We start from the raw sequence: 20,578 nt of genomic DNA on the forward strand, positions 1-20,578 counted from the left end.
ACCATTGGACCTGTAATCAAAATAAAAGAAAGCTAGCCCAGCCATTGGTAAATATTTATGTCACTTAAACCCGGTTGATTCATTCTCTTCCCGCCTACTTTCACATAACTATCATCTCATTCGTCGCCATATTGGGAAACATTTCCAAACAGCTTTATTACTGAGTGAATTTAATGTCAATCAATTCGCACCACCTTCAAACTGAAATAGGGCTCGGCTATTTGGTCAGGCATGTTCTTTGATTTGGTTGGATGAAGAGTCTAGAAAACCCACCAAATTTTAAAGAAACAGTTACTGAAATGTTACGTTACGGTTTTATGTTATAAAAGCGTCATGTTTCAAATCGTCAGTTTACGTCACCTGTAAATCAAATTTATATTAAAGGTAAGTGGTTTAATTCGAAACGGTAAGGTAATGGCTCATTTGTATCATTTTCAGCTTTAGTGGGACCGTCTCTGATATCAGGGCATCCCTTTTCCATTTTATCACAGATCATTTTAAATCAGAAAACGTGGTTAGCCGTGAGGTGAGAAGACATTTCAGATCAGTTTCGGTGTAAAAAGAAGAATCTTAATGGCTTAGGTTAGTCGACAAACTCTAAACAACATGAAATCGTCGGGGTTGAAATATAACTGAATTAGACTTTTGCATTTCGTCGCGAGATTTCAGTCCAGTCAAACTCTGGCCTGCCACATTTAAGACCTCGTGTCGATAACTTTTATATTATTTTGGTAGAGATTGTTAACAGTTCATTTTGGCCAAAGACCACAAAACGAGCATGAAAATGATTATTTCAGTCTTATATCTCGCGGAACTCAAAACAGCGTGGTAGAGCCATATCTAGCTATCATTCTACTAAACAACACTCCAATGGTTAGCCATCTCGCTACCTATCTTACTGCTTTATAACGATCTATTAGTAAACTAGATCGTCAAGCAATATGATATTTTCAGCTTTTGTATTGTTGAAACCTAGCTAGCTCACGTAGTTATCTTACAGTGGCTAGGCAGCGTGCTGTCTCTTCAGTTTTCATACTTTGAAAGTGTCCATCAGCACTTCGCTAATATTTGTAGCTATCCAGGTCTGCTGTTTAAGGTCGTTAGCACTGACTGGTACTCAGCATGAGTATATAGATAAACCAATTCAGTCAGATTAGTAATTGTAACGACGAATCGGTAAGAATTTGATGCGTGATTTAGCCCAACGTAACACTAACCATCTAGCTAGCTGCGGCTACCGCCAAAGACCCGGTCAAAGCTAAGCAATAACGTTACTGTACTTAAGAAATCTCTTATCAAGAGTAGTAAATTGACGCTAATTAAATGTAATTTCATCGATTGCTAAATTCCTCTTCTTTGTGCAGGGAATCTGGCTCTGAGGATGGCACTGGTACCCTATGAACAGAGTTCTCTGCCGGTGCTCTCTAAACTTCACAAGGCTTCGGCCGAATTCCACTTCGCAAACCACCGCGTGCGCCTGTCCCAGGACTGGAACCGGCTTGGAGTGGCCGCCGTGGTATGGGACGCAGTGAGTGTCGGCGTTGCTGTTGTGTTAAATTGGTCTGGAGTGGCAGACTGTTATGGCGATCTTATTTTTGGCTCATCGCTGCGCAGACTCGCCGCTGTTTTACAGTACGAAGGAGGGTTATAAATCAGACTTAACTTGGTTATGCATCCAGAGTTAACGGTGTTCATACACACCCTGTTTACACTTGAAAAAAGATGTGTGGTGCTAGCATGCAGCAATTCATTCTCATTCTGCCAAACTTAACTAGTTGCCATTTCAGTCCATACCAATGCTATAGTTTTGATATTATGGCATATTAAAGCACCTGACATTGCAGGAATCACAATACCCCAAAGTAATCTGTCACAGTGGTAGTGAAGTTATGCTGTTCTAATGTAATGCCCATTGACAAGTGACGTGTCTTACGTTTGTTGGAGATATTGAATTAATTCATGTCAGTGCATCTTGCTGACAGTTTACACTATTAAAACAACATAAGTGTAAATGCATTTCTGTAGGTGTCCAGTTGCACAGTTTTTTTTTTTTTTTAAATCAGATAAGAATACAGTACATTCCACAACTCAGGGTATCAAGTTGAAGTGACCAAGATGTCAGGAACAAGGAACATTACTGGAAAATATTTTGCTGATGTTGAAGTTAATCTTCTAGAAAGTCATTGTTCCATGACTTCACCAACATCTTCTGACCATCTGCGGCTAGTTAAATTTGTTCCATGCAAATGTTTTTTTGGGACCTGTGGCACTGAGTAGGTCGTAGTCCTCTTGTAGGACGTTAGCTTGCAGTACAGTCATTGTTGTAATGAATTGTATTCCAGCACTAATCTGGGGTTGCGTGCATAGCACACCACTTAGCCGAGGCATATTATAACCACATTCCAATGATATATTAATGCCATCACAATGCCCCTGCAGGATTACGTATACATTATGAAACTGTTTTGTGCTAAGTGGGATGGGCTGACTGAGAAGTTAATTAGTCCCTGTGACCAATCACTGTCCTGGAGGATGATGCGCATGTCTTTGTGCCCCGCCAGGCTGTGGTGCTATGCATGTACCTGGAACTGGGAAAGACGGAGCTGTTGGGCAAGGCAGCCATCGAGCTGGGTGCTGGCACAGGACTGGTGGGCATCGTGGCAGCATTGCTAGGTGGGGGGAAAAAAGTTGTTTGCATTCATCTGTGAGTTTTTGCATCACTGTGTACAAACCGGCTACTCATACCATTTTCCCCAGGCGCTAAAGTAGTGATTACAGACCGGGAGCCAGCCATGGAGCTCTTGCGCACCAATGTACAGGATAATATACCTCCAGAGCAGCAGGGGGCAGTGATGGTGTCCGAGCTCACCTGGGGAGAGGGCCTGGAACGCTACCCGGCAGGCAGCTATGACGTCATCCTGGGGGCGGACATCGTGTATCTGGAGGAGACGTTCCCTGCGCTGCTGCGGACCTTGGAGCACCTGAGCTCTGACAGGACGGAGGTGCTGCTGGCGTGCAGGATCCGCTACGAGCGGGACCTGGCCTTCCTCGACATGCTGCGCCAGAGCTTCACCGTGCAGGAGGTCCACTACGATGAGAAGAGGGACATTCACGTCTACAAGGCCATGAAGCACAAGGCCAAGGAGGAGCTCTGACAGGGCCTCTCCTGAACAGCTCAAAGACTGAGCACTTTGGGTGTGAGTTGGCAGATTCATTGACATGGGTGATTCGATGTGGCAGTCTCAGTGGCATTGGAGAATTAATGCTTAACCCTTTTTATGGAAAACAAACATAAAAGGTTATGTTATGAATGAATTGTACTATAAATGTCATTGTTTCAAGATTTAAGTCAGAACCTGGCGTCACAACCCAGAAATAGTGCAGTCAAGGCTGAATGCTCATGATAGAATGGACAGTTATGTAAAAATGCTCTTAAATTCACAACACTAAAAATTAAGCTGACCTTAGACTTGCTCCTCTACTGTCTCCTGATTTACCTCCTCTCAAAGGGGAGGAACAAGATTTTCAAAAGCAAATACAAGGAGCAGTAAAGGGTGATGTCTAACACCTGGGTAATGCAGTATGGTTCGTTTTGACGGGGCTCCATGAAAAATGGAAGAAGGGCCATCATACATCAGGAGGGGGAGCAACGGTTTTCAACTGTCCAGATGGCGCCATTAAACTTTATGCGTTTTGCCAACACTTTTAGTTAATTTTATAGAGAGAGCAACGACAATAAACAAAATGAGGGTACTTTAAAGCAGTTTTAATGTGGCATTACATTAGTCTATAAAAGGCTGGTACAACAGATTATTGTCACAGAGGGTGGTAAAAGAGGAGGGTGGGCACAGAGGTTATTGATGGTAATGCGGAAGCAGTGAGTCTTTTGATCGTCAGTTAGTAAATACACTACTGGAACACAAAAAGCTGCTGCTAATAGGATTACAGTATGTACAATATAGTGTTTAAAAATGATACTCGGCAAAACTGGCATTACACAAACTGCACAAAAGGTTTAAAAAACCATCTTCCCTACATGGAGCTTTGCAAAAAAGTCATTCCACTGCCAGAAATATTTTTCCGTTTTCCCCTGACAAGTGTTTTTAAATAAGATTCACAATAATTTTCACAAAATTTATTCAACTTTTTTAAATTTTATTTTTAGTAACCTTTAAAAAATCTCTTTGAAAAAGAAATTTCTGAAATTTTAAGAAAATGGGAGCAAAATAATTTTTTCTTGTGCTGGGAAAACAAGTCTTAGATATTCTTATTTTGGGATCATTTTGTAGAGAAGAAAATGTATAAACTGCATTTCATATACAATCTGAGACTGGCCTCAGTCTTACCTTCCCCTGCCTATCCACTTTCAGCTTTGATCTTCTGGCCATACGAATATGTGCAGGAGTTGCCTTATTTGTTCAGTCCAAAAGTTACAGAAACAAAACCGTAACCATTGCAATATACAGTAGGAGGTGTTCTCCAAATAACCTCACAAATGTAGTTTTATTGAGGCCCAGACACGCCTATCTTAATGACATAAATGCACCTCAGCCAAACCACCTTTCAAATCAGCTGTGGACCCCTGTCCCCCAAATCATGGCACAGCTGTCTGAACACATTCCCTTTTTACATTTAAAGTAAATAACTGTGATTATCGATACAGGATAATTGCGCTTTATTTATAAAGGATAATAAACTATAGGATTTTGCTTCAGTGCCCAGCCATTTTGAAATTACATTAAAGAGTAGTTTCAAAGCACTGGCAAAGAAAAGCTGTGTGCTTTGAGGTGTGCTATATCAAATTCCTTCCCCTTGGCGAAAATGTGCCATTTTTCTTGCCTTAAAATAGCTCGCCATTGGACAGCGCCATGGCAATCTGTCACGCTGAGATTCGGTCGCAGGAACTTTGAAGTCTCCCTGTGACCTGTGCTGCGGGAGGCAGACAGGCGGGTGATGGATATGGCCGTCAGCTATGCGGGACGGAGGGAGAGACAGTGTGCACTGACATCAGCGCACCTCTCAGACAGCCTTCTGCACCAGCCTAGGAGGCAGACACCACTACACCTGCATTCTGAGTCTGCAGCTAGAGGCTCAGCCATCAGGTCAAAGATTAGTCTGGCTGTGGCTTACTCTCTGTGATGATTCTTCTGTTCTCACGATATTAAACACATACATGAATATTGTACATTTTAACAATCCTTTAATGTATAAAAATAAAGCAAGCAAAGCAATACTGTTTTGACGCTTTCAATGTCCACGTTTAAAAAAAAAAAAAAAAAAACCTCAAAGGAAGAGGATCAAACATATTTTGACCTCCTTATTTTTTTCCTCCTCTGCGTTACTGACACAGGATAAATTCTGCTGGCTGAACAATACAACTAAGGTTGTTTAGAGGGGCCTGAAATGAGTCTGGACATGCATACTCTAAACAGGCTGCAGAAAGCAGTGCAATCCTTAGCAACAAGTTCAATAACAATAATTCAAAAAGTCTGTTGATCGGATTAGTCTCATTTGACTATATATGGCTTACTCAAAATACTGTTAACCTAGTAGATGTGCCCTAAATATGAATTAAAAAATTTCAATTACAAACATAAGTTGAAACAGATTTGCTATTTGTAACTATTTTTTTTTTTTTTAAAAAAACCCCACCGTTGCTAAGCAGATTAAGTTCTGCACAAGCCTAGGAAGCAGGTAGGACTATACTTTCCCTTTTTGAACAACTGGTATGAAATGAGTGATGCTAAGGTTGTAACAAATCTGCTTGATTCAGCTGTTATGGATTCACTTTTCATAAAATACAATGCATGGATAAAACGTGACAGTGAAACTGGGTCCGTGTACTTCCCATACAACCTCGTGCAAATGGCATGCATGTTTAACATAGGCATATCTGGAAAACAAAAGTAATCACCATATTAATTTTTGTAATGCTGCTTTTGTTGTTGATGGTAAAGCCTTGCAATAAAATGTGAAAATACGCCAGATGCAAGCAAATAAATTCTACTATGAGCTGCAAGAACACCATATTCATACGCTGTTTCAAAGAACTTGACATCTGAGCTGTGCATATGTATATATACAAATTTATATATAGAGGAAAAAAAAGAAACTACAGGCCATTGACTTATGCTGGTAGAGGCATTCGTATCATCTTATACACAAAATGGAACAGAATACCCCAAAACACAATGATCCCCATAACGGCTTTTTTTTTGTCAGATAGCTGCCAAATGTGTCAAAGCTGGAGATACCGTCCAAATGGACCATATGTATTTCCTATTTTTGTTTTGTTTTAAACATAAATACAACAATTCCATATTGGTGGTGACATTATGAAAAAAAAATCATGGAAAAATAGTAAATGGTTTTACAAAATAAAATACATGATGCAGTAAATCTAACCAAGACCACTGGCTCCACATAATGACAACATAATGTATAATATTAATACAATATGGCATTCCTTAATCCTATAATGAATAGAACGTATTTCGTATCACCCCCTCCTCTCTGTTGCTAAAGAGTTGAACTGGCTTAGAAGATGGATCCCCAAAGTTTCCAGGTGCAGCAAGTTTTAATACTGTGATTCACACTGGCTAGCTAACTGGTCTCCGTATCAGTGCAGGAAAAAAAGAGCCATTCCCAACTTCACTCACTTGAATCCACTCAAACAGACACATCTGTGGTCTCTACAACTGAGTTAATTTCAGGCAGCAATTAAAAGGAGCGAGACCCTTCTGGTTCGAGGCAGGAATACACTAAACAAGGTCAACGTGAACCTTGCAGTATCTATTCAGTGGGCAGAACCAGGAATGACAGCTTACAGGCAGTCACCCACTGGCACTCACTGCCCCACCTTAGGCTATTCAAGAAAACTGGGGCTTCATCTGGAAAAGGAAATTTAAAATGAACTGTTAAGTGTATGCGTGTGCCAAAAGCATGTGCGTATTTCATTGTACCATAACTGTTAACAGGGTGTTGTATCTGAATATATTTACAAATATTTCTAAATTACAGTCTTCAGGGATCCATCTTCCACATGGCGTGATATAGTTTACCAACCATTTGTGGACAATGCCTTGGTATGGTAACAAAAAAAAATACACAAAAAAATCTGACTTACAAATATGTAAGGAAGAAAACAAACAAAAAAAAATCAGCCCACAACACTTAAGTAAAAGATGTATTTCACGTCTCAATGATCTGATCAAGGTGTTAGCAACACAAGCACTAAAAAAAAAAAAAAAAAAAAGACAGGGCCACACACCACCCCCATTGCAGGTTTACTCCAATCTCGTTTTAACACTACGCTGTGGTGCTGGAACCAGGGATGACACTACTGCCATACCTAGGGCAGGACGATGAAACTTTCCATGTACTGGTAGCATCTGTGACTTCCTCTGCTTCTATTGGTAAATCACTGATACTCATGAAGCTTCCTCTTCCCCGAAGGTCTTACGCTTCACTCCGTGATAGCACTCTTCCATTTGGTGACCGAGCTAGAAACCCGAGAGGGGGGATCCTTTCTTGAATGAGCCAGAAAGAGTTCCCCCAAGGCCTTCATGTCCTGCTTGCTGGCCCAGACTGATCCTGGTACTGGTACTGATTCGAGAGGAGCTCAGCCAATTTTCCTGCCCGGGCTCCCCTTAAAGAGAACCACTGAGAACACCAACTGTTGAATGATTGAAAGTTAGTCATATTCCTTGCCTTTAAGGTCATGATCTGCTAGTAAAGAGAGGGTATTATATCCTAGGCTGTTTTTTCCCTATTCCTGTATTTTCGTAGAGGCAGTTTATAGCATTAAAAAACATTTAGAAAAAAGAATAGTCTGTGCCCAGATAGCTATTGCCAGGCAGAGTCTGTACAGGGGGGCAGATGCTGGCTGGGGGGGGGGAGGGAAAGGTACTACTCGGATTTATGGCAGTACAGGTCCTTAAGTGCTTTCAGTTCCTCGATGAGTGTTTTGTTCTGGTTCTCCAACACGGCAACTCGGTTCTCCAGACACTTGACGTACTCCTTCTTTTTCCTGCGACACTCACGCGCTGCCTCCCTGTGGCACAGTGGGGAATGACAGTCAGATGTGCATCAGATATTACGCAGCAAAGGGGTGTGTGTGTGTGTGTGTGTGTGTGTATGTGTGTTGGGGAGGGGGTTGCTCTTACCTTACTGCTTTCATTCAAGACATGTATCATACATTAGGGTCATGATCATAAAATTCACAGTATTACACTTGAAAAAGAAATCCTAGAAATTCATCCTCACCTTAAAACCGCACCTAGGAGTATGTTCATAAAGGCTCTGTGAGTAGCTTACAGTGAAGACCTGGGACAAGCTCTCAGGCAAAGAACAAACTGTGCCATGGTCATGTACACACATGCACACATATTGCGTTCGCTTTCACCATTTAAATTTTTAGCAGATCAGTTTTGAAGACATTTGTGAGAATAAAACTGTGATCCAGCTGCATTCCATTATGACCTCAGCTCTTTGAACATGATTTCAGGGCCTCAAGAGGCCACACAGAGTCTTTGCGGCTTTATGAGCAATCTATATCACTATCTATAATTGCTATATGAAAGGTTTTATGAATTACTCTGTAACCCCAATACTCACAAGATTCACATTAAGAATTTTAAAGATTCACAGACTATTTTCAACACTGCACATGTTGTAATATAAACCCAGATTTAGCTATGTACGTTTACATTTATTCATTTGGCAGACGCTTTTATCCAAAGTGACTTACAAGTGAGGCAGAGTACAGCACAAGCAAAAAAAAAAAAACATACAGAGTCAATATGTAGCTGATATATATGTGTGTCTGCATGCGTGTGTGTGTATATATACATGCATATCATACACACAAAGCAGATGTACAATGGCAACTGAACACTCTGACTGGGCTTATTTCTCTTCGGTGCATACCTGTTCTTCATGAGACGCACCTCCCTCTTGCGGGTAGCCTCTTCTGCGCCCCCCTGGCTGGGCAGGGCAGGGGAGGAGGCCATGACAACCCCGGGGGCAATGGTGCTGGTGGGGGCTGTGCGGATCTGGTAGGCCTGAACATCCCCAGAAGCAGCTGATGGGGAAGGGGGGGCGGACGACAGAGGTTAAAATCATGTAAACAGTTTAGGTGATTAACACAAACTTGAAACACGAGTGCCTAGCCCCACAATGTACCCACAGTGAGAGCAGGGGTCAAAGTGTTACCCAACCTGGACATTAACTGAGAGTGTGCACATATTGGCGAGGAATGTGTGTATGTAGGTGCCACGCATAAAGGGCTCACAGATCTGTGCTTATATAACATTACATTATTGGCATTTATCTGATGCTCTTATCCAGAGTGACTGACATACTGCAAGTTACAATTTTTACATGCTATCCAATTATACAGCTGGATATTTACTGAGACAGTTCTGGATTAAGTACCTTGCCAAAGGGTACAACAGCAGTGCCCCGGCAGGGAATCAAACCAGTTACAAGCCCTTCCGGTTACAAGCCCCGCTCCTTACCGCTATGCTACACTGCTTGTGTGTAACTCTGTCGTGTGTGTGCTAAGCATGCTCGTGTCCTGTGCCTTCTCACCTTGCACCACCACCTGGTTGCTGGGCACCAGGATCTGCTGGCCGTCGGAGGTCTGGGCATACTGCAGGATGGTGGTTCCGGGCTGGGCGGCTGCAGCGTTGGTCATGGTCAAGGTCTGCAGGCCCTGCACCCCATCCGTACCGTTGTTGGCCAGCTGGATGGCGCCGCCCTGGGTGATCGCGACTGTTGGGAAGGGTGACACAGATAGTAACATACACATTTTCTCATGTCTCAAAACTGTGTGACGCTAAACTATAACATGTATTAAAAAATGTAATGCAATGGTTTAACACACTCATTAGGTCTACCAGCTAGCTTGTATCTTGTCTGGCCAACCATTGAAACCTGGTCATGGAGCACTTCTAATGTAAATAGAGTACAAACACACAGGGCAGAAAAACAATATACAATCCTATAAGCTTCAATCATTTCTAAAGGAGGGCTATTTTGAGCGTGTGTGTGTATGAAACGGGAAAGGAGGCACGCACTGTACTGGCCGCTGCTGGTCTGGTAGATTGGCGTTGGTACGGTAACAGTGGTGATGGCAGGGGCGGAGTCTTCCTCAGATTTCTCTTCCTCTATCCGTGGGACTGCAGGGGCATCTGACGACAGGTCGTTCAGGATCTTCCTGCAAAGATTCAGTCCCCGGGACGACAGAGCAAAGAAATCAGGCCACACAACATACACAACTACCTTGCTGTACAGCCTTGCAGTGGCTGAGGTACCTTCTTTGAATCGAACAAGCTAGCATTAGCAAGCTCACACAATGTCACACCCCCTGGGACCAAAACAAGGCTTAAATTAGCTGTCTCCATGTGAGGGACCTGGGTCTTCCACTAATCATGATTTATGTGGAGTTATCCACAGATACAACACAACGTCTACTAAGGCCAGAGCTTAAGTACCTGTAGGAGGGTCGTCTGGACAGGATCTCCCTGCGTTTCTGGGAGTCTGTCACACTGTCCACCGACTCCTGAGAGTCCTCACTCTCTGCAATGGTGGAGATCTGGAAATCACATTGATGTTACTCAACCAAGGTGCCTTAACTACTACGCTAGCATTGTGCAATTAATGTCAACGTCAAGTGGACCAATAATCAGTTTATGCTGACACACTTTGTGGTTGTGTCCTGTGTCACAACAGTGTTTTTGTGCTCTCACCACAACAGGACTATGGGTGGTCAAATAAAATCAGTCAAAAATAGCTTAGCCAAGACTCAAAATGTAGACATTTCACCAGAGCACAGTAACACTATACAGCTTCTTTGCCTCCTTGTTTTCCCTGCTTCGTCTGGGTTCTGTTGAGGCCAGTGTGGCAGCACCGTCTCCACAGAGGTTTTCCTGTTGTGTGACAGTTGGGCTTGAGTAGATTCAGAGCACACTCACCTGGACTGTCTGCACCTGTGGGGACTGGATGACAGAGGGCTGGGCAGCCTGGATGACCCCATGCACCTGCACTGTCTGTCCATTGGGAAGCTGCACCAGGGTAACTGTGGGTCCAGAAGAGGTCCCGTGCGCAGCCGCCATAGATACCTACAACACCAACACGTGCCCTCAGTCTCACACACGCACTAAACTGTTGCTTGGAAACAGAACCCCTCCCTAAACTTGAGCATGTCAGTGGCGGGAAAAGTTAAAACCCATTATCCATCAACATGAGGTTCAGGAGTGGAAACACTTTCAAATTTCTGCTTTGATGTAGCGCTGCAGGCTACCCACACACCTGATCACTGTCAGCTGCTGAAACTGCACTGTGATTTGCAATGGGAGAGGTGCTTGTACAGCTGGGTTTTTAGTGTGCAAGCATGGCTTGTGCTTGCCGATGCTGCACAGTGATGCTTTTGGGCAAATTCTTATACTCATCAAAAGCTTACAGGCAACTGCCTCCAGCCAATGGCTCCTCAAAGAGGAGCTCCAGGGGCCAATCAGAAGAAAGTGGGAATGTGTGTGCAATCACCAGCACAACCCCCCGTCTTTCTGAGAGTGTGGGCGAGAGTGTCTGTGTGGATGGGGGTAGGGTGGAGGTTTACCTGCGCCAGTGTAGCAATCTGTGCCTGGGCAATCTGCTGGCTGTCCGTCTCTGAAGCAGCAGTGTCACCACCCTGCTGTGAATCTGCAGCCGATTCCATGGTCATTTAGTTAGCTAGGGACACACAGGGGAGACAACACTGTCCTGTTACCAAGGAGAACTTGCTGACATCATCAAAAGCCCACATGCTCTCACTGTACAGTATGTATAGTATGTGCCTGTATGTCTGGTCATGTTTTGGGCATCTCATTCTCAGATCAGGCGTGCATTTAACAGCTGTGTCCTTGTGGCGGTGCTTTAGGTTTCTGGTCTTCTCCTGTAGCTCCTTATTGCCTATTAGCAGCCTAGTCCAGTTTTGGCCACGTTGTGGTCCCAGCACCAAAACACCTGTATGACGGCTGATTGCACATGATTTAACTTCTTTCTGGGTGCCTCAGTAACAACTCCAGCACGAGTCAAAAACACTCATCCAACCTGAGACCCAGACATGAATTTGTGGTGTTAGATAGTTTTGGGATGTAACTGCAAACATTTGTTAATACATTTGCAACTGGAGCCTGAAACAGATTGCAAGTTTTCTGGAAAGATTTAGCAAGTGTGTGAAAATGAACCCCCAGGGAAAATGTCTTCTTGGATCTACTACCCAACACCAAGACTTACCATCATCTTGCCGTTTTACCATATGCAGGACACAGATGTTTGAGGCAGTCTGCAATGTTGCATCTGTGTGTTGTTACATTCGTGGCTCTATTCAATCCCACTTTTAAGGAAGACAGAGTAGTGAAGCAGGTGTGTAAATGGCAGATATGTAAAAGCCAGGTGTTTTCATATGATCAGTGTCCCAGGGTTTTATCCCCTCCAGCTACCCTAAACCCTAATGGGGTTATGGCACCTTATATATCATATTGACACCATGCATTTCCCAAATCCCAAAATTTGAAAATTGACATTACATACAGGCAAGGAGCAGGCTGGCTTTTAAGGACATTCGGACACCTCTTGATATCTGGTATGTCACAAGAAATGCAAAATTTAGCCTATGACCGCAAGCCATGGCTGCAAGTACATGTGCTGGAACATATCTGATGCTGGTTGTGTGTACGAGGGTTGAGTACGTTGGTTTGCAATGAACACTTATGTCCGTTTCCACAAAAGAAAACATGTCATGCAAAGTAAGGCCCATGTAACAATTTCAAAAAATGACACTCAACTATCTGTTGCAGGACAAAGGCAGGTCCTGGGCCTCCATTATATAGGTGGGACGTACACCATAGCAGAGGCAGGGTAGCAGGTGTTTAAAGCACTACGCTTACTGTGGCAATGCTTCCTACCATGGTGCTATATTACAAGAATAGCGCAAATGAGACAGCATCTATATGGCTGCATGCCTAATCCTGCCAATTCACCTTTGTAAGTTTCTCTGGATAAAAGCGTTTGCCAAATGAATAAACACAAATGTAAAAATGAAGCATCATGAAGCTGCGAATCCAAAGCCATGACTAATTTTCAGTCTGGCTCAGTCTCGGTTCATTCATTAGTGTCGCCACTGCAGCTATTCATCATCAATTCTCGGGTCTCACTGTTTCACAGCTTCAAACAGCACTGGAAACCAAATCTGCCCATTTGAAGCAGTGAAATAGTTGCTGCTGTCAAACTCAAAACTATGGCTAAGGTGAGTGAAACCAAGGTTTAGGAGGAGTGATTTTGCAGTCAACATCATTTACTAGCAGAAGCCTTCATTATGAGAGCGAAGAGAGAGAAATCACACAGGTGTCAATTAAAGCATTATTCCTAGGAGACTGTCTGTTGCTATGGGTATGAGGAGGTTAGTGGAGTATGGGGATTCTTTAGGACTTGTGAAGGCTTTTGTAATCACAACATTTGTGTGTGAATCACTGCACTGCAAACAGTAATGAAAGACAGGCCACAGGGCCAGGGAAACAATGACACATCATGGGGGGTAACAGAACAATAGAGGGTGGTTAAAAGCCCACTCACTTCTCACACACCTCCTCAGTGAAGATCCAGGTGAGCACTGTTAATTACCGCTTCACAGACAGTGAAGGGGGCAGAAGACCTCCGCGACACCGTTCTGACGAAGGGAGACAGCATACTCCGATAGGGAGTGGAGGGGAAAAAACATGCCTGGGAAACAGCTACAGGGGGTGGGGGTGGGCAGCAGAGAGCCATCTTGGCTCCATGCAATGTGAAAAAAAAAAAACCTCAGGGACCCACTCTGGTGAGGAATGTGGGAGTGACCCACTTCTACCAGCACTGCAAATGGCAGACAGGAAGGAACTGTGCATGCACGCAAGTGCGTGCACGCACGCATACACACACACACACACACACACCCCTCTCCCAGAAGGCCATCCAGTTCAGGGTGCAGGAATGTGTCACCTCAAGCCCCACAGCTATGCAAGCAGCCAGGCAAGCTTACCGCCACAAAGCCAGGCCGGCATTTTGCCGCCCAGCGCTCTGTGGCACCGCTCGCAGTAAATGAAACACGACCTCCTGCCCAGAGAAAGGGCGAGGAAACGGGTCACTTCATTTCGTGTAAAGGCCATTCGGCGCCCGCGACGCACCAATCATTGTTTTGCCCGCTCAGAACCTGGCGTGCTGCGGAAATGTAATACCCACCCCCCAGGCTGTTCCCTCACACCCTCCCCCTGCTGCTATGCTGACATGCCAGGGCGTATGCCAGAGAGAGAGGTTAAGGGAGGGGGTGGAGGGTGTAGGCAGAAAAGCTCTAAAGTGTTTTCTTGACCATGCAGATTTCCCTTCCCAGCAAGCTGCAGTGGAAGAAATTCTTGACTAAATCTGCCTGTGGTGCCAGCAGCTGCCCTGGGTGGCAAACTGCAGCGGTGAAACACAAGGGCCAGCAAATAACAGGCACAGAGGAAAAGAGTGGTTATGGAATAAGAGCTGGCGGTATTAACATAGAGTGAGAATACTGCACAGACTTTATTTACACCGATTTTACACTAACCATGCTATAATGGCTTTACCATTTCAGTCTGATAAACCCACTCTACCACCGTTAGAGGCCCACTAATGTTTGATCTTAGGTCCCTCTCTAGCCCCAGTAATCAGACAGATTACTGTAGTACTTGGTAAACACCAAAGATTCTGATTATCAGACAAAACATACTGCTAATTATGGGATGAAATTTTTAATATTGAGTCACAGATCTGTAAAATTCCAGCTAATACACCACCACCGGCTACACTGCCACAACGTTCCACTGTGAACAATGCATGACTTATTGGGTTCTGTCCCTCTGAAAGCGTGCAGATTATCAATTTAATTCATGACCATTTGATGATTTGTATTCTTCCCAGTAGATTAGCACTTAATTTTCATTTAACTACACATTACTTCAGTTGACCACATCTTAATCAGGAGATATAGCCGTCATAAAATCTTAAAAAGCAGAATGCCACGATACAGCGATTCAATCAATCAATCATCAGAACGCGTAATGTTTTCATGAATGAACTCACATGAGCCGACAAATTGTGGTTTGATTGTTAATTGGCAGTTTTCCAAGATTTAAAAAGTCTAGCTCTTCCAATCCTGCAACGCAGATAGCATAGCAAGCGTATTACCTCGCTCGCTAGCGCAGTTACAATCACACGGCTTGTTTATGATTTCCTCTTTGCGCCAAATTCTTTTGAATTCTAAGGCATGCCACATCCAGTTGCTGCTGCTCCACAACGACATTTCAGATTATAACCAGATATGGGCGATAAACACAGTATCACCCTCTGACAGGGAAAACGTGTTTATCAAAATTCCCTGAATTTGTTAGATAGCTATCCAGAAAAAATCTATTTGCATATCTACCACATGTCCCCGTTGCCGCCTTTTTTAACACAGCTAGCTGGGAACATAGCTATAGCTTGCTAGCAAACTACAGAGCAATGTTACCCGAACTAAGTCTTTATATTTAACTACTGCAGAAAATCGTCACGTATCAAGGTAGTTAGACCAAATAGCTAAAAGGATTTGCAGTTCTAACCAAAATGGGTTGGCTTGTTGATGTCTGATGTTGCTAGTCTAGCATGCAAGCTCAACGAGCTAGCTACCTACCTAGCTAGTAAGATAAAAACAGATCATACCGAAATTGATTAAATTACCTTACACAACCCTTATTATACACTAGCCGCGCCAGCAAGACTCCGTTTGAACGCAGTGCCACTCTTTCAGTAATGCCCAGCGTTAGAATAAACAGTGATTGAGACTGTCAATTCAACATTGTTTTTTATTTCTGAAAACCTCCCACTACATTGATGCGCAGTAATGAAAGTAAAAAGACGAATATTGCATTTAAAGGCAGTATTACATCGGTGGTTAGAACTCAGTCGACACGGATACATACACTATGGTGCATTTCGGTATACATTGAGCGAGCACGCAGCGTTCCGCTCCTGGCTCGCAGTCCCTGCTCCCCGCTTGTCCCAGCCGCAGCCTCCCCTCCCCTGCGCGCCCGAATGCCTGCAACAAGCCCGCAGCCGCCATGATCTCTTTGTTTCCTCCGGGCCGATCCCAACGACACTCGTACCCTCTCCGGGACGTACCCTGTCTCCCTCCCCCCCGGACACTTCCTTTCTCTTACCGATACAGACTCCCTCCGTCACTCCCGGGCCCTCGGAGCTCCACTTTTATTCAGGCCGACACGTAAGAGACCGCGTCAGGCTACACCTCCGTCGCGTCACCGAGAACAACAACACGGAGAACGAGGGAGACGAAAATCAGCTCAGCGGCACTATCGGGAACAACCGAGTGCGTCGCGGACGAGACCGAAACTTAACGGAGATGACCGATCTCTAGCCGAGTTCTGGCGGAAATTTCCGGAAATGCATACGCTGAAGCTGCGTACATGCCGCCCAGGGGTAGCAAATGTTGGCAGACGCTTTTATACATTGCGTTGCAGTAGAACGAACAAACGCAAACCCGAATATTTCCGTTGGAACTTTGTCACTGACTTTCAGCGGTTTGCTTTGAAAATACAAACTGATGACACTTCTACATTGGGCGCAAGCATTGTGCAGCGTTTTATATTATTTATATGCGTAATGCGTGTGTGAGCATTCTAGTCAGGAAGCTGTTTGAGAGACTGGGTGGACGCACAGAGCCAAGTCAGATGAAGGAAGCGCCTATACTGCTGGACGACAGGGACAACAAAATCACTTCTTAAAATATAACAAGCAAGCAACAAGACTGGAAAATTATTAATCAGCAATCGTGGAGGAGAGAAAACTGAACGATAAAAATAAATGCAGAGCGTGAAGCATCTGACTTCAGACACTAAGTGGAGTTGCTGACAGGATTATGTCGTATCTGACAGGAGTGGAAGTGAATTTTTGCTCACTGTGTAAGTAGCGGCTAGAAAGTTTGGCCCAAAGAATAGTTAATTTTATTTAGTAATGTTACTAAAATTATTTAAATCGAATGACCTTCAAACCAGAACTTTGACTTTGACTTTGACATTTCAGGTAGTTTCGCTGAAGTCAGAAAAGTCTGCAAGCCAGGTATCCATCTTTCACAGGTGCACTGATTTTCCTTCTTTTTCTCACACGGAGTTTACGGTTTTTAAAAAGAGAACACTGCAGACTTTGCATTTACCAGTGTCTATGTTGCATGAAGGAGGGACTAATGTTGTTGTCCATTTTATAACACTGCCTGTCCTAACCCCTCACTGATCTCCACGTCACCCCTGCCTGTTGGGTTACTGTGGTCTCACACTCCCATCACTATTTCATACCTCAACACAACATTTCAGGATGGATCCCACAATAAATGAATAAATACAAGACAAACAAATTAATGTCTAGAACCGATTCCAAACCACCCACACCATTTCTGCAGTTTTTTAGATCAGAATAACAGTAGCATTTGGCACATGCGATATCACCCTCACAACCCTATAATACTAAGCATCACTTTCACACCATTAGATGTGCTGATAGACCTGTAAATGAAAGCTATTGTAATTTTTTTTTTTAAATTAGAGCTATTTTTGGGGTTGGGGTTGAAATGTAGCCTGAAGAGGTGGATCTTTAATCTGCAAGAAAAGTTTGCCAGCTGTTCTTACTGTTCTCATTTCGCTCTGGGTTTAGTTGGCGAGAGAAGGACAGTATCTTTTCAAGTCTCCTCAAGGAGCACTTAATATTTGCACAAGTATATTTGCACCAGCATAAGTTTAACTGTTTATCATGATTTTTCAGAAGTTGTTTTCCCCCAGTGATTATTTGATGATTTTCATTAATATAATACTACATGTGGACTGGGGGTTGAATTAGATGTCCCTATAAGGTTATGCTAAACTTCTTTTAATAGAAATCAGAAGTGTACACAGACAATTTGTCAACAGTAAGAAATATTTATTGACAGAAAGTTTATATGTTCATTTTTAGATATATTTCCACATACATTATTTATTTGTGTAGTCTGCATATATTCACACAAATTCACACACTAATATGTATTAATATATTTTTGACGTTGACAAGTTTAATTATCTACACAACAGACTTTTGGCTAGAAGCTGAACAGCTGGCAAAAGATGCTGACTTCATTATCATTATTAATATAACACACATTGAGTATAGTATTCTCAGTACTTTTACAATATATTCCCCTGTTTACCTTTCTACTGCTTCACCACAACTTAGGTTAGTTACTACACCCAAGTCTTTTTCATGTCAGACATATATGAAATGAAATACCTCCCCTGAAAAAGTCCTACTTTAAGAATTGTGCATTTTATTCAACATTGAAATTCATTTGCCAGATCTCTTCCCATTTCTACATTGTACTGAATTTAAGTGAATTATTTCAACAACCCCAAAACTGTTTGCTTTCCTGAGTTTTATGTAAAAAAAAAAATCTGTGGGACTCCACTTCCCACACCAGCCTGCTGACCTGTATTGATAACCTTTTACAATAGTTTCATTTAGGTGACTAAAAATTTCACAGTTTAGTTGATTTGATTTGATTTTATGTTTATATTTATGTAGATTTTATATTCAGAGAGAGGCAGCAATACCACTTTCACAAAGTACTGGGCCCGCAATCAAACCCCAAGACTGCATGAAAACGATGTATCACTATTTATGTCCAGAAGGGGGCAGACTCTTATCACTTAAAAACGGTTGTTAAACCATTCCACTCAAAAGCGTTCGAAAGCAGAAGCGCTGCTTCGGGTGTTTGTGGCTTTATCGAGGCAATTCTTTTTATAATCCTCCAGATGCCCATTTCATATGTTTTATCTGTTTAATAGCGCTTTGCTGCCACAACCCATAAAAACTGCCTTTTATTGTGACATGAACCACGCTATATGGGGAATTGACCCTGTTGGGTTAATGGGCAACTGGGAATTTGCAGCTGGTGAAGGCCCAAAGGGAAAATGGCAATTTTGACCAATATATGAAATTATCTTTACAAGGGAGAATTTGCTGCCAATAAAAAAGCACACTTATGCGCGCACACACTCACACAATCAGTATCACACACCCCCATCTATAGTTTATTATTACCAGGATCTCGAGTAAAAAAGAAAAAAAAATGCCAGGTTACTTTATACCCTTAATTGTTTGGATCGATGCATTCACAGCCACGAAACAATCCAAACTGCAGTTTGTCTACGTTCCATTTATATGGAGCGCATGTGGGTAGATGCGCGGGTGTGCGCGCATGTGTGCGTGTAGCTCAGTGATTGACCTTGAGAAAGGCGCCGCAGTTGGAGAGGGGTCTGAAGCGGCTCTGCGCTGAGCCCCCGCTGTGCGTCTCTCCCCCGAGTGAATGCGCTAGCGCTGGCGCTCGCTTCGCTCTCTGTATCCTTCGACCGGCAAGGAGCCAGTCTGTGCCCCTGCATTTACCGTTCGATCGTTCAGGGACTGTTTAAAACACAAGCGCGCTCTGTTGCTGAAAAATACATGAAAGCTCAGACCACTGCAGTCTTTGATCATATATATCCAGTTTCAAATTCAGCAAATGCTCCCTGGGAAAAAAGGCAAGAATACTTAGCCCACGCTTGTAACATCTAAGCAAACAGTATTCAAGGGTGTAATTTCCCCTTTTTTTGAGGGAAAGTGAAGTAATACCAAGCTCTGACTAGGTGCATTTATTCAAGACGGCAATTCTGAGTTCTACTCTCACTCCCTCATAAAATATAGCCTGGATAAACACACTCCACGCATTAAAAAAATATAGGTGCTTTTAATGTTTCATATCAGTAATTTTGGTTGTGAGTGGCTTCTGCATCAGGGACCCACCTACCCACCACACTGGAGTGGCATATTGCTTGTAGATTTTAATTCCCAGTCTCTGATCTGCCTTCTTCTGGTCAAAGAAATAAGGTGCTGTTACACCCCCCTCAGGAGAGTTACAGAGCTCCGTGCAGTCAATTGTTTCTCTAAATTAGTCATGAATGGACACAGCCCACACTGTGGATTGCACCTATTTGGTGTGTTTTAGAAGGTTGTACTGGTTGTACGTACAAGAGCTGGCTCATATTTTGACAGGACACAATGAAATTTCACTCCATCCAACAATGTGGAAAAAAAATCCATTCACCTAAAGAGAAAGTGTGTCATATCTCACATGACATACACACAGAAACTCGAGCCCAGCTGTTAGGAACAAACATATACACACAGTACGTTATACTGGAAATGGTACAGGTAGCACAAGAGAAAACTGCTGATCGAATGAAATTACAAGAAAAAGAAATTGCCACCAATTCCTCTGAGTCACATAATAATAATGTTTAATATTGGGCCAGTGTTTCACTTCATACTCTGTAATAAAGCAGAGCACATGCTTCAGAAATGACATGAAGGATGAATATCAGTAGGTAAATATTTACAGCCAACAGGGCTGAATACTGAGTAATATTATCACCTTGCTCCTTGCACTGTAACTTACGCTGCAGTTTCAGCAGAGACATCTCAT

General features: G+C 43.2%; 2 protein-coding genes across 3 annotated transcripts; one reads left to right on the top strand and one right to left on the bottom strand.

The window, feature by feature from the left end:
• The first annotated feature begins 269 nt into the window (after positions 1–269).
• Positions 270–4,104, top strand: mettl21a (methyltransferase like 21A). The gene is made up of 4 exons (XM_036545872.1): positions 270–384; positions 1,365–1,528; positions 2,562–2,673; positions 2,758–4,104. The coding sequence occupies exons 2-4, from the start codon at positions 1,382–1,384 to the stop codon at positions 3,153–3,155; spliced, it is 657 nt and encodes a 218-aa protein (XP_036401765.1). The 5' UTR covers positions 270–384; positions 1,365–1,381; the 3' UTR covers positions 3,156–4,104.
• A 3,159-nt stretch (positions 4,105–7,263) lies between these two features.
• On the bottom strand, positions 7,264–16,349 carry creb1b (cAMP responsive element binding protein 1b). Of its 2 annotated transcripts, none has more exons than XM_036545111.1 (8): positions 16,239–16,349; positions 11,621–11,733; positions 10,977–11,123; positions 10,497–10,597; positions 10,080–10,219; positions 9,592–9,774; positions 8,929–9,082; positions 7,264–8,053 (listed from the first exon to the last, which is right to left on the bottom strand). In XM_036545111.1, exons 2-8 carry the CDS (start codon positions 11,723–11,725, stop codon positions 7,909–7,911), a joined length of 975 nt encoding a protein of 324 aa, XP_036401004.1. In that variant the 5' UTR covers positions 11,726–11,733; positions 16,239–16,349; the 3' UTR covers positions 7,264–7,908. The 2 variants fall into 2 exon arrangements, with proteins under 2 accessions (XP_036401004.1, XP_036401005.1); XM_036545112.1 differs by having other exon boundaries at positions 16,002–16,245.
• Between the last annotated feature and the right edge of the window lie 4,229 nt (positions 16,350–20,578).

The sequence above is a fragment of the Megalops cyprinoides genome, chromosome 14 (assembly GCF_013368585.1).
Source record: "Megalops cyprinoides isolate fMegCyp1 chromosome 14, fMegCyp1.pri, whole genome shotgun sequence".
Classification (NCBI taxonomy): domain Eukaryota; kingdom Metazoa; phylum Chordata; class Actinopteri; order Elopiformes; family Megalopidae; genus Megalops; species Megalops cyprinoides.